The sequence below is a fragment of the Podarcis gaigeae genome, assembly GCF_964106915.1.
Source record: "Podarcis gaigeae genome assembly, chromosome: 8".
Taxonomy (NCBI): Eukaryota; Metazoa; Chordata; class Lepidosauria; order Squamata; family Lacertidae; genus Podarcis; species Podarcis gaigeae.
The window spans coordinates 64251255-64266105 of NC_139684.1; the positions used below are offsets into that span (position 1 = coordinate 64251255).

Consider the following 14851-nt stretch of genomic DNA (forward strand, 5'->3'; position numbering starts at 1 on the left):
ATTTCCAGGGAGATGTTTGACTCACTATTGCTGCCACATCAGTCTCAGTGATTGAAAGACAAAGCAAAGCAAGAGAATAATTAATTGGTGGCCATAGTGATAAATTCCAGAAGAGTAGCCGTACTGGTCTATTCTACTGCAACAAAGAGTCTTGTGGCACCTTATAGACTTAACAGATTTATTGTTGCAGAATCATTTGTGGACTGAAGCCAGTTGCTGGAGCCCCCCCCGGAGGGGAGAGGGCTCTTGTGCTTGAATCCTGCTTGCGGATTTCCCATAGGCACCTGGTTGGCCACTGTGAGAACAGGATGCTGGACTAGATGAGTCACTGGCCTCATCCAGCAGGACTCTTCTTTTGTCCTTAGCTCCAGCCAGCACCATGCTGGCCAAAGGTGATAGGAGTTGCAGTCCAAAGCATCAAAAGAGAACCAAACTGGTGAAGGTTGACATAAATACATGCATCTGATGAAGTGAGCTCTGGTCCACAACATATTATGCTATAGTAATAAATATTGTTTGTCTTTGCTGGTGCCAATGGGGTGCCATTCAGATGCTAGGGACTACAACTTCCATCATCCATGGCTATTGGCTATGCTGACTGGGGCTTCTTATTGTACTGGCCCAACAACACCAGGAGGGCACCAATTTGGCTAAGGCACCATTGGCATATTCCCCAAACAAGGATCACCTTAATAGTAACAGAATCACAATGGTTAAAACCAATAGATAATGCCTTCTTAACTATGCACAGCATAGGGTTTGAACAGGACACCTTTTTAGTGGGTGGGGAGGTTGCTGGCAGAGGCTATTCCTTGACAGTTGTGGAACTCCCTTCCATTAAAGGTCCATCAAACTTAAATAAGTTCCAGAAGAGCTTAAGGCTTTCCTCTTTGGTGCTTCCATTCAGTGGGACATGGTTAAGCAGGTGTGGAATATCTGTAATTTAACGGGGTGGCAATCACTGGAGCTCTGTTGATGCTTGAAGGATCAATGGATTTGGCCCATTAGTTTAATGGAGGCACCAAACCAGAGTCTGGCTTTTCCCAATGTAAAATTATCTGCATCCTATTTTCAAGCCAAAAAGCCTATCCCTACATGTGCCATTCTTTCCAGTTTTCATGGCCCCCAAAGGGATGCTCCATTTCTGAACACCTAGGAGCACAGGCTCCAAATATTATCTACCCAGATCACAACTTGCCAGAGGGAAGGTAACCCAGTTGGCCTGCCAGGTTGCCAAAATTTTGATTGCTTTGTTATCAGTTGAGGAGGAGGAGGGAGGGGTGAGATGGTTGGAGAGGAGAGAGAGGGAGAGGGAGACTAACCCCCTGCCAGGAAGGGCTATTCAGGGCTGGTTCCTGTAATAAAGTGATTTAATAGATCTGAAGAGGCCAGTTCCCTTCTTTCTCCCACAGTTACTTCCTGTGGGTTATCATTCACATGTGTAAATGACCAGGAGAGGGTTATCAATGGGCTCTGCTGCACTTAAAGCAGACCTTGTCTGGTTTGAGGACATTGTCCATGGACAAAGAACACACGCTTTTTCTGTGATGCTCTCCCAGTTTTGTCTACTCATTTCTGGTTGACCAATGACTTGATGAGAAATGGTCAACCCACTTGGAAAATTATCAAATCGTAATGATGACGATGATGATATCAAAAGCTGCAGTAGTTGTTGTATTTATCATTTTATTTAACAAAATTTATATATCACTTGATTGAAAAAAGCAATGGTTTGGGGTGGGGGGAGAAAAATAAAACATTTAAGATTATTAATCCAAAGCAAGGAAAAACATTTCAAAATCAACAATAAGCTAACATGATATTAAAATACACACCAACTTGTCTGGAAATGCTTGCCTAAGGAAGCTTTAAGCAGACACTAACAGCATGTATGCCAGGCATAGGTGAACTCCAGCCCTTCAGATGTTTTGAGACTACAGTTCTCATCATCCCTGACCACTGGTCCTGTTGGCTGGGGATGATGGGAACTGTAGTTCCAAAAACATCTGGAGGGTCGGAGTTTGCCAATGCCTGATATATGCAGTGAAGATGCCTGCAGGATATAAGTGGAGGTCCTAGCACACTAAAAGTTTAGCATTTACACAGCAATTTAGAGTGATCAAAAGTCACCACGTACATTATATCTAGAAGTTCTTGCAATAGTCCTGTAAGATAATAACCTGTTTGCTCCTTTTTGCAAGGGAGGGCAGCTGAGCCTCATGACTAATGAGCAAATTTGAAACTGAGATTTCTCAGCTCACACTCTTGGCCTCTTTTTCTTCTGCCCATGGACCACTTATTATTATTATTATTATTATTATTATTATTATTATTATTATCATCATGCCTGTTTTAGCAGTTGTAATGCTGCATGGTTTTTAACTGCATTTTGATTGCTTCTTTTTATTTCCTGCATTTTATTACATTACAGTTTGAATTACATGAAATACAATAAAATGCAGCATGTAAGAAATAAGAGAGGCAATCAGAATACAATTTTAAAAATCAATATATTTAATGTGATGAGGGTGGTATCTCCCATCTTCAACCACAAATGCATAGGCATAGGCAAATGCATAGTTTGGAACACCTGGATGAAGCTCAGGGGCTACAGCTGGAGACAACCCTTGTGTGCAAGGATGTTCTCATGTAATTCTACAGAAAGAGGCAAGGATAACTTCCTTGGAGGAGTGTACAACACTTTTCCCCCAATCTACAAATATGGACAGGTATTTCACAGAAGAGAGAATGAAAAGGTAGAATGGGCTGTACCAGTTCAGACTGCAGGAAGTGGGAAATCACATTTAAAAACCAAATAGGAAAAAAAAACTAAACACAGCAGGGCAAACAAAGAATTTCAGACTTTCCCCCTGATGTTCTAACTTCTTACTTGAAGGGAGACCATTCCCTACCTGCAGAGCATCCACATTACACACAGAAGGTCCTATAGTCAATTCCCAGCATCTCTGGGAATGCCTCCAGCCTGGCTCTGGAGAGCTGCAGCCGCTCAGTGCAGCCAGAACTGAGGTAGATGGACCAATGGCCTGGACTCCATGGAAGGCAGCTCCCTACTTAATATCAATGGCTTTGCTGCCATCATCCTGTAACCCTTCAAGCTGTCCAACCTTAGAACAACTATGGCATGAGAAGCGAAGCATGGCTCCCCATTCACTCTTCAGCACTCTCACACCAAGTGAACCACTTAACACATAATCAAAGCAGGAACCTATAAACCTCAGGGGCAGATCTGAGCTTAGGAAACTATTCAGATTCCATGGCCCAAGACAGGAGGCATGAGGGAAGTCACTTTTTCTCAGGGTGCCTTGCGTGTGTATGTGTGCTAATTAATCTTCAACCTGAATGAATGGTTATCAGGCAAGCTATGGTTATGAATGAATGAATGAATGAATGAATGAATGAATGAATTGTGATCAGGCAAGCTAAAGATGTCTCTCCTCAATTCTTAATGGGGCCTTGCTGATTTGTTAGTTTAGATAAAAATAATCCCATCCTTACTGGCAATTTCGGGCACTTCTTCCTGCATCCCCAATTTAGCATTAAAGGTGCCAAGATGAGAGTGCTTGGAAATGTCTAGAAAGGGCAGCCCTGGGCATTAGGACCAGCTAACCACCAGCCACTCTCTCATGTCACTGTGGCTTTGTGAATGATCAGGGTGTCCAAATAGGGACCCCTCACAGCTTCCAAAGGTCTTCTTGCAAGCAGGAAAGAATCTTGTGGCCCCCCTTAAATGCAAACTGACTTAACTGAGAGTCACCACATATTAAATACTGTGATTAGAGCCAGAATGGGCATATTTTCCCTGTCAAGGGCTGCACCCCCCCCCAAAGGAATCTGTCAGACGGGAGGGAAGGAGTGCCAGCCTCACATGGGTGAGAGAATATGGGGTAGTAATCTCCTTCAGAGAGATAATATAGGGAGGTGATGATCTGAGGGAGAGAGAAATGTGGCGCGGTGCTGAGGGGCAGAGAGAGAAAGAGAGAGAATATGGGGTGCTGGTGGTCTTAAAGAGACAGAGAAAAATATAGGGTGGTGGTGATGTTACCTTTCCCACTTCTTTCCCACTTCTGCATAAAATCAGGCCTGAGACTGCAAGTTGCCTTCCCCTGGAAGTGTGTTGGACCAAGCCTGAGGAGATGAAACCTACTGGATAAGGTTGGTCTGGTCACTATCTCTTAGCCTAACCTACCTCACAAAGTTATAGTGTGAATAAGGGGTGGGGGAAGCACTGTGCATTGCCCTGAGCTCCTTAAGCCTGGGGGGAATCTACATTTGATAAAACTTGTGAGAATAAATTTATCATAGAAAGCTACTTTATAGCAGCCCATTAATCAAGTATTGTCTACTTTGACTGGAAGTGGGTCTCCAGAGCCTCTGGCAAAAGGGTTGGTGGTACCCAATATTTTTAGCTGTAAATGGCAGGGACCATTTGCTAGCAAACCATGTGTTTTACCACTGAGTGATGCTCCCCCCCCCCGCCACAACTTTGAGAGACTTCTCTTGTGATACATTCCAGGGCGGAGAACCTTCTTGGTCCAGTGGGCCCATTCTTTGTTTCCCCCACCTTGACAGGCCAACTTTGACAGATGGGCAAGATCCAACCACCTCTTTGGGGGAGGGGATTACTGCCCAAGCAAGACTGAACTCCCCACACATCCTGTTTTCTGCTAGCCTCAGGTGTGGGTGTGGTTTCAGGGGAAGCCTGGGAGGCCGGGTATGGCTTGCAGTCATGCAGCTCCCCAACCCAGAATTAAATTAACAGAGAAGATGGTGTCTGTACATTCCAGTGAAAATCTCAACATTTTGTGTACAGTATTATACTTTTTTCTTCCCTCATGAAATTCAAGGGGGCTCATTAGGGCACAAAAGTAGAGGCCCATCCGGGCACTAACCAGCCTCTGCCAGGGGTGGTACATCATATGCCCTTCAGATCCTGCCTTAAGGACATGTGAATGCAATTGCTGATAATCTCAGATACAGTGGTACCTCGGGTTACAGACGCTTCAGGTTACAGACTCTGCTAACCCGGAAGTAGTACCTCGGGTTGAGAACTTCCTTCAGGATAAGAACAGAAATTGCGCGGCAGCAGGAGGCCCTATTAGCTAAAGTGGTCTTCAGGTTAAGAACAGTTTCAGGTTAAGAACGGACCTCCAGAATGAATTAAGTACTTAACCCAAGGTACCACTGTACATTATACAGGTGGCCCAAAGAGATCCATTTTCCCTCCTGCTTTTCCAGCATTAAGAACTGAATGCTGACAATCCCTATGACTGTCAGTGTTCAGTCCAGTTGTAGCCACAGAAGTTTGCTCTGGAATGCAGACATTTGCTGGCATTTGAATGCTGACATTTGCCAATGTTTTGGGCATTCATTGTAACATGACAGTCCAGCAGAGGAAGGGAAAGGTGCAGCCAAAAGGTTAGCAAGGCAGGTGTAGAAGACTAAGATGAAGAGCTCCAGCGAACCCAGATAAGGCCACCTTTCTAGCACCAGAATGGAGGGAGAGAGGAAGGGAGAGGGGAGGAAGAGAGAGTCTTGATGTGGATACACAAGTCACTATATTCACAAGACAAGTTCAATACAGTATTCAGGAAATTGAACTGTACTGATTTCACCATCAATTGCAAGGTGAGTTGTGGCCCTCTGTTCAACTCCTTTTACTGATAACAATCTCCTGCCTCTGTGGTTTTCAAGCTGTGGACATTAGCTTGTCAGCTGATGAGCCCCCAAACTGCAGAGGGTTTGGAGGGGCCTGTTGTAGTTTGCATACTCAGCTCAGAATGGCCTCTCATTTGCCCCATGTAAAGCAAGAGCACACCTTAAAAACACAGCCAGCACTGTTCTGCATTTGTACACTGCTGGGGAAGATACATAGGGGTAGATATAGAGGCAACCAGTGATACTCTTGGGGAACACTGATCAGCTCACAATGAACCCCAGGTTCCCCCAGAATACAGATTGTCAACCCACTCTAAGGAAGGTCTGTAAAGCACTCTGCACAACTAGAAAGTGCCACATAGTAAGAACAACCACAAGCAACACTATTTAGTCCTGCTCTGCATGTTGCACAAAATGGTGGTATAGTCTGCAGAGCTTCAGATAGCAGAAGAAGGGAATGCCTTATTTTACTCAGAAAAATAAAAGACATCCTACAAGAATGGGGGAAAGGCAGAGCACCAGGAAGCAGCTTTCTGTCCCATCTCCTCTTTCTTTGCTGCATTAGTGTTCCACTTGCAGGGAGTTTGTAGGGAGGAGTTCCACAGAGAAACATTCAAAACTGTGACCCTCCACCTGCGGCCTGAACCAGCACAGACCGGTTTATCACATTTGGAGATGTGCTACTTGTCTCTAACGCATGTGTAAACAACCACATACTGGATCAAGATCTAGTTTTGCACTGTTTCCAACAGCAGTTGGAAGCTTGCAAGTGTGGCGTGAATGTGATGTGATGGCCTCCCCTGTTGTGTCTCATGGTGGCCCTAGACCAGCGATAGGCAACCTAAGGCCCATGGGCCACAAATGGCCCACGGGGGTCATTTAACAGGCCCATGAGCCACCCCTGAGGCAAGCCCCCACACGCTGTGCTAGATCGGTGAGGCGGGGGGGGGGGCTCGTTTCTGCAATGCCAAAAATCGCGTCTGCACAGACACCGGAAATCGCGGGCAAGCATGCTCATACGTACGCACAATCCAGCCCACGGAGGGATCTCTGCTGGAGTGAACCAGCCCAGGTGAGGTAAACCATGCTGACCCCTGCCCTAGACAGACCTGGCACCAACATCTGGCATCCTCTGGCAGCTGCTGGTGCCCAGCACCTCAACTGGGTCCATCAGAGCAGATACAGTACAGTTGTACCTTGGAAGTCAAACAGAAGCCACTCCGGAAGTTCATTCGACTTCCAAAACGTTCGGAAACCAAAGCGTGGCTTCTGATTGGCTTCAGGAAGCTCCTGCATCCAATCGGAACCCACAGAAGTCCTGTTGGACATTCAGCTTCCAAAATCAGATCGCAAACCAAAACAGTCACTTCCGGGTTTGCAGCATTCGGGAGCCAAAGCGTTCGAGAACTAAGCTGTTTGAAAACCAAGGTACGACTGTACTTCCTTTAGGCCTTACCACCTGCTATGACTCCAGGGCCAAATCAACTGGGTAAGAGCAATGGATGGCTCCAAAGCCACCATTTTAAGCTGCTCATCATGTCCCAGAACAGAGAGAGAGAGAGAGAGAGAGAGAGAGAGAGAGAGAGAGAGAGAGAGATTGAGAGACTCAACTTATAAGTCAGTCATCATTTTCTGGTCACCAGCAATCCGGTCCCCCATACCCTCTGGCATCCCCAGATGGTTTGGGAGAGAGGCAGGGTCTTCACTCATTTCCATGGGTGCAGAGAAGGTTAAAAAGCAGCAGGAGTCCTGCCTGCTGTTTAGACACGACTCCTGCTGCTCTTTATCTGCTCAAAAACTGCAGGGGAAATTCAGTGTGATGATATCAGAGGTCTGGAGACACTGATTAGTCAGCTAATAGATTTGTGGGTGCATGAGAAACTGATGACAAAAGGAGACCACCAATGGCATTTTGTTGGGGGGGGGCTCATACTTGGAGCCGCCCTTGACTTGTTTTTCTTTGTTATATTGCCTTTGGCCATGGAGATTCTCTTTAAGCATAGAAAGACCTGCACTTCTCTCTAGTCCAAGGGAGGGAAACCAGGTGCTGTTAAGACCCCTAACTCACTTCTGCCCTAGACACCACGGCCATTGGTCAGGGATGGTGGAAATTGCAATCAAGTAACATGCTGTGAGTCTTAGGGTCCCCGCTCCAGGTTTCATCTTTTACATTTTCCCCCTTAAAAATATGCGCAACCTGATTTATAATAATAGTAGTAGTAGTACTAAGTGCATCCTCAGGACTCCCACACTGCAGTGAAGAATGAATTGAGGAAGCTGGGCTGGAATTTTGGGTTATTTTTCTTGAATCGGAGGGTGCAAGGCAAAGCAAAGCTGTTAGGACACCAGAGACGCTCCAACCGTTTAATTTTCTGTGAGGGTGCAAGACTGTTAGTGCCTGCAATCAGAAAACCAGACTGTGTGGGGCAATAAATGCTGGGGAGACCAGAGGACTCCCACCCCGCCTCCAGTACCTGAAGTTGCCTCTGCATTTCACAAACCCTCACTCAAGCACAAAAGGGAAGGCCACTTTCCTTAGAACAGGAATCAGGCATTTCTACATAGATGCAGAACCAGTTCCAAAAAAATGGACTTGCATTGGGCTTCATTCTCCCAAATTCAGCCAACACTAAAAAATTCAGCCACATACCAAAGTGACTGGCAGTGTAGCTAAAACAAAGTGTTGGTCCTCTTCACTTATATCCTCATGCTGCAATCTGCATCCCTCTGGAACAAGGAAATCAGCATTCCATGTTTATTCCCTCTGGGCTTTTCCATCAATATATCCAGGCCCTGACCTGGGGAAACTGTTCTCTGAGGGCAGAGGGGGAGTAAAATGCAGAAATCAGGGGTCACATCCATTCTTTCTTTTCTTTTTTACAGATTTGCCATCTGCCTGGTGGGAAGGAAAGCAAAACCCTAGGGAAGAACTGAGTAGTTGGAATCAAGAGAAGTTCTCAAAAGAAGTCATTTACTGTTTCCATATATAAAGCCGCCCACTTGAACCCACTTGCTCTAGAGTAATGCCACCGCAAGGGCAACAAAGCAAATGATTTTAGGATTTCAGCACCTGGCACCTCATGAACAGACCTTATAAAAATCCAAATTCCCACCCCAGAATCAACAGTGATTCGCTTTAAACTTTTACACACATGCCACACAAGTTCATTTGCCCCTGCTGTCCTCCCTGCCAATTCCTTGTTGAGTTTATTTAAAGCACCTTCTGAACTTTATGTGTCCACTTCTGTTGCAACAAACTTTCATTAAGGGTGGAATCCAAAATGCACTTATTTGTGGGTAAACCCCGGGTTAACACAGTAGCTTACTTCTGAGTAAACATGCATTGTAAGGCTGAAATTCTTTGCAAATGTACCCACCCAAGAGTAAGCACCAGTAATCACAGTGGAAGTTATTTCTGAGTAAATATGCACAGGACTGGGCTGTATGGGGAATCTGTGCCCCCAAACTGAGTGGAACTCACACAAAAAAACATGTGCTTGAAGCTTCTTCCAGACTATCAGTATTGACAAAGTGAGTACGGTTTCTTCTGAACAGGAGCTCCTCATTTCAGTAGGATTACTCATGCTCAGATGCTTAGCATCTAGCCTTCCATCTGAAATGGAAGTGTGTTTGTGTGTGGACTTGATTTCCTTTATTTTGGAGTATCAGCTCACTAATCTCAAGCCTCTACTACAACATCAAAATGGTTTCTGCCATCAGTTCCTCGGCCAGTACAAAAAGGGACAGAGAGATAAGAAAAAAGATTTGCACACAAAAAGGAAAAACAAATCCTCTACTCACAATTTATCTTGCCTCCCCACCCCATTACAAGGTTTGCAAAGAGGCTCCTCAAAGACACAAATGAAAATATTTGCCATGGAGTCCAAAAGAAAAGTAGGCTGATCTAGAAGTGGCTCAAAATTTTTTTATTTATTTGTGGTGGGAGGGGGAACTAACTTTGTTAGCTAACTGAAGAACCTTGTGCAATGTCTTTGCAACTGTTGACTCCATTATGGATACTAATAGATAGCTTCAAAAAGAACAGGAAACTATGCTGACCTATTTGAAAAAAATTCAAAAACCCACAATCTGATGCTACCTTGATTAGGCCTAACCAAAGCACTACAAAATAATAAGCAAGTTTTCAAGTTCTCCAGAAGTCTATCAGGCTGCTTATTAAACAAACGTGGGGTTAGAAGAGAGAAAGCAGGACAGAAGTCTGCATTGAGAATGCACTTACCTTGGAGTAAGTCCCAGTGAACTCAATGGGGATTACTTCTGAGTAGACATACATAAAAGCACAGTTTTACAATGAAGTGTAGGATGAAACAGGAGGCTTGGTCTCCTATGCATGTTTACTCAGAAGTAACTTTCACTGTGTTCAATGGGGCTTTCTCCCAGGTAAGTGCATAAAGGATCCCAGCCTATATTAAACAAGTTCTAGTACAGTAGATGCTTATGCAGATCTCAAGTTGCATTGAGATCTGGTGGGATAAAGGAACAAATGGTAGCTGATCCCCATATTTAAAAGGATCAACATCCACTAGTTACTTATATCCAGCCCTAAATGAAATGCACAGGTCTCTTGCAAGAAAGAGAACATAAAAAAACAAGAAACACAGCAGTTTTCATCAAAGCCTGACATTCATTTCAGGTGACATCTTCAGTAACAAAAAGTAATCCTCAGTATATATGTAAAAAATGATCCTGTATACCAGGGCAAAATACAGCTGTAAAACAAGTTGCTAATCCAGTGTGTGGTTCCATCTCATCTAGGCAACCAAAAAAATTATAAAGCATTATCATAAGATTTGGCTTATAGGAGGGTCCACCTAATCTGAAAATATGTGAAGCCTGCAAGCAAGGCATGAAGATGACTGTTGCTTGTCCCACCAAGGAATTCTGAGGCAGGCTCTCTCAGAACATGAAAGATCCATTTAGCTACAATACCTAATAGCCATTACAGATAGGTAGCCGTGTTGGTCTGCCATAGTCAAAACAAAACAAAAATTCCTTCCAGTAGCACCTTAAAGACCAACTAAGTCAGTTCTTGGTATGAGCTTTCGTGTGCATATCTTTCGTGTGTATCTGAAGAAGTGTGCATGCACACGAAAGCTCATACCAAGAACTGACTTAGTTGGTCTTTAAGGTGCTACTGGAAGGATTTTTTTTTTTTAATAGCCATTAATCAGTCTTTTCCACCACAAGTTTCTCTGTTCCTTAAAAGCCACCTACTCCAGCGCCATCATCACATATTGGAATAGTGAATTATATAATTTCAATATGTGGAGAAACCCATCCATTTCTTCCCCTCCCCTCTCTCTGCCCATTCATAATATTATAAACCTCTATCATCATTACACATAACCATTTTTCAAATCTTAAACCAAGGTGGGGAAACTTGTGGCCCTTTCCGAAGTTGATGAACTTCAACGCACATCAGCTGCTCTAAACCACTGGATGAAACCATATTGCATCAAAGGTTAACCCCCAAAGTAAGCCCCTTGAATATCCTTGCCATCTACACCCACAAATGTACCACCACCTCATCCCGGTGGTGGTGTGGACAAAACAAATCCTTAAAGGACCTTCTGAAACTGCAGCTAACTATTCCCAAAAAAAGTGGCTCAGGTGAGCAACAAGATGGTTTGCTAAAGAGAAATATTGGCAGCACAGGTGTCAGGAAGAGTGTGGCACCAAAGTGGGAGGCTTAATTTTTTTTTAGCAAAGCATTTTGCAATCAACATTACAAAACCTTATAGAGCTTTGATATCCCAATGTAAAAGAGGGCATCCTTTGCATTATAACAATATGCATTCAGGCATTAAGTGATCATTTTTGTAGCTGTTTAAAGCTCATATTAAGACGCCTGGCTATCATACTTTCAAGCCTCGTCCCATCTGTATTTTGTGCTGCAACACTGTACCCCGTGTCCCTGCATGACCTTCCCAACATTACAGTCATGGAAATCAAAGCAAAAGGCCTCTCCCCCACTTCCAACTGGGAGAGGGAAAGTTTTAAACATGTGGAACACTGTATCTCAGCATCTTCTACAACTGCCAATTTCCTGTCGTCATTTTGATCCGTGTTTTACCGGCGTTCTCTTTTTTTCTTTTTCTTTTAAAGCTACATTAACACCACCTCACGCCTGGTTAACACAGCAATAATCCCGGCGCGCGCTCCCTCGCCCCTTTCCCCCTTTCTCAAGGCAAATCCCCAAGCGACCCATTTTGAAAAGGAGGTGGGGGGGGGGGAATGAAATCAATCTGATATCACTTTACAGCAACCTAACTCTTGAACCCTGAGATCACGGGAATAAAAGGAACCCAGGAACTGACCCTCCTGGCCTCGAGAAAGAGAGAGAGAGAGGCCTAGTGCCGTGGGTGGGTAGAAGCAGCAAGGAAGTAAGATCGGGGGTGGGGACCAGGCAGGCGGCCTGCATTCAAATCCGGTATACAGCCAGGCACCGAACCGAGTAGGGAGCCAATGGGGGGGGGATTTCTTCCTCAGTAAAGAGTAGAGAGAACGTGATAAACTAGCTGCCCCCTCATTTTTACATAGGGGGGGGCAGATCTCCCCGTCCACACCCCCCGCTTTGCTCCGGATCAGCTCACCCCACGAGGCCTGCCGCAGTTCCCAAACTTCGCGCGCGTGCAAACTCCACCCCGGCTGCGTCCAGCCTGGAAGGCCCACGCCAAGGCGGCGCCCTAGGCCCCAGGCCGGGGTCGCCCGGGCTCGGCCTCCTCGGGGCCCCCGAGCTGCTCAGGACCAAGGCAGCCCCGCTTCCCTGCCGCCCCCCCCAAAAAACCCCTTACCTGATGCACGAAAACATCCACGGGGCTTTCGAGGGCGATGCCTTCCTTGGTGGTCATGGAGAGGAAGCCGAAGCCCATCCGCACGTTGAACCACTTACAGATCCCGGCGCCATGCAGGAGCGGCTGGCTCTCCTCGTCCGGCCGGGGCGAGTCCCCCGTGGGCTCTTCCTCGCCCGCCTTGGCGCAGCCACCTGGAAACATACGCGCCGAGGATCATCAGCCGGAGTCCAGCCAAAGGAGGGGGGTCCCCCTCCCCGCTCCTCCCAAGGGCCAGCGGGTGCGCAACAGAGGGAGCGCGGGACCTCCGGGGGCCACCCAGGGTTGGGACGCCCGAGAGGGGGCTCACCTCCTGGCCGGCCCCCCAGCCCCCCGCGGGAAACGCCATCGTCTTCCTCGGAGAGCTCCAGCACCGCTGAGCGCGCAGAAGGCTAGGCAGGAAGCCATGCAGAGAGCAGCCTCGGCTCTGGGGTTATTTGGCCGGGGGGGGGGGGTTGGGGAGAAAGAGGACTAAATCGCAAGTCTTCATCCATGGAAGATCGGGAAGGGCAGGATTCGAAACATATTAGTGGGGGAGGGATACCAAGAACTCGCTCCCTCTTCCAAATTCCGTAGGGTGCCCAAAATAGAAAACGCAGCCCCAAAACATCGAAGAAATCGGTGTATTCCAAATCTATGCCATCCCGGGTCGCGGGGTGGATCCCACACTATTTTCACAGGATGGGGGGAGGGAGTAAAAGTAAACTAGTGGATGGGACAGCGTGACACCACTAGTCCATTTTCAAACTATTCTAAAGCATTCGAGGTGTATGTATGGACATTGATTATATGGAAATACAAAATATTTATACACTGGGGAGAAATACTCTGGGAAGCGAAGTCTTGGTCTGTCGAAACCATTTGGAAATATATACGCTTTTTTTAAGCGTAAAGGTATATACTGTAGTTCCTCTTTAAAAGCAAAACACAAAACCACAACTCGTGCAATTCAACGCATGTCTACTCTGAAGAAACCTCGCCGCGTTTAATGGGACCTGCTCCCAGGAAAACGTTGCCTAAGTTTGTAGCTGCCTAGATACACCCAAAAAGTTTCCAAAATTCCTCCCTCCCCAATTCTTATAAAGAAAAAGCACATGGTGAAGCAAGAAAGTGACTAAACCGACCGCTCGCTCAAAAAGTAACATTTTGGAAAGAATATATGAAAGAATCAACACAAATCTTTCCTTTTGAAAATGAAGAGGATTGATTGAAAACAGCTGTAAAACTATTCCTAAAATGAGAAGAGGTGAGGGAAAGCTCTTCAGAGCACAGCGCTGATTTTCAAAACAGGGATGGAGGGCAGAGATAGAGAGAGAAAAAGAGGGAAAAGAAAGAAAGAGTCTTCCTTGCGGGGGGGGGGGAGAGAGAGAAGGGAAGAATTGGGTATGAAATTTTCACTTAACCTGCAAACTGCTGGTTAGAAACAGACCCCATTCTGCACCCCCGGTGGAAATGGTGGACTCTGGCTGGAGCAGCCTCCCCTCCTCTCTGCCAGCCCGTCTTTGGAGAGGGTGTCAGAGCAGCTCAGCAGCTCCCAAAAAAAAGAGGGGGGGAGAAAGGGAGGAGGGGGTGGTGGAAGATTCAAAACAAGCGGAGGGAAGGCGAGAGAAAGGTTTGCTACATCTTCACTGCAACAATAGGAGTGGGAGGGCCCAGGGCCTGCTAAAGCTTCCCAAATTTCTAAGAGACAATAGAATTCCCCTAACGCCAAACCTTGCGCGCTTTCCCCTCCCCCCGCGGGCCTCCCCTCCCTCCCCCCGCCTCCTCCCCCCGCCCACCTCGCCGCAATATAAGCGCTCTTCTCCCTTCCTAGGAGACAAAAAAATGTAACCTCCTGCCATCCTGCAAGCGAGGGAGTGGATCCTGCTTCGTGTCCATGCTTTTTCTTTCTTTTATGGAACTCAGTTTTCTCCTTGCACGCTTTGTAAAATCTCGTTGGTTGGAGAGATCTCAAGAACCCAGAGGGATCTCGTCCCTAGGATACCTTTCGCCATATGCAGTTTTCACACATGGCTCATTCATTCATTCATATTCTTTCTCTCTCTCTCTCTCTCTCTCTCTCTCTCTCTCTCTCTCTCTCACACACACACACACACACACACACACACACACAGCTTTCCCACGTGATACACAATCACACACCACACTAGTAATTATACATTCCAAGCGGGATTTTATTTTTTCCCAAAGTGGAGGCAGCAGAATGCGCAAATGTGAAACTTCATTGATGGGTAGATTACCTGTCAAGAGGAAAGAAACAAGATCTCCTATCTTGACTTCTCTCTGCCAGCACACCCACACACACACTATTAGCTTATATTATT

At 46.1% G+C, this 14851-nt stretch overlaps 1 protein-coding gene across 1 annotated transcript in view; it reads right to left on the minus strand.

Annotated features, from left to right (window-relative positions):
• LIN28A (lin-28 homolog A) overlaps positions 1-14207 on the minus strand; it is a 48309-nt gene extending 34102 nt beyond the window's left edge. Inside the window, exons 1-2 of the mRNA XM_083751000.1 lie at positions 13931-14207; positions 12492-12682 (exon numbers count right to left, since the gene is read on the minus strand). Coding sequence (XP_083607126.1) covers positions 12492-12682; positions 13931-13961 — 222 coding nt within the window. The 5' untranslated portion in view covers positions 13962-14207. The remainder of the gene's footprint in view (positions 1-12491; positions 12683-13930) is intronic.
• Positions 14208-14851: the final 644 nt, after the last annotated feature.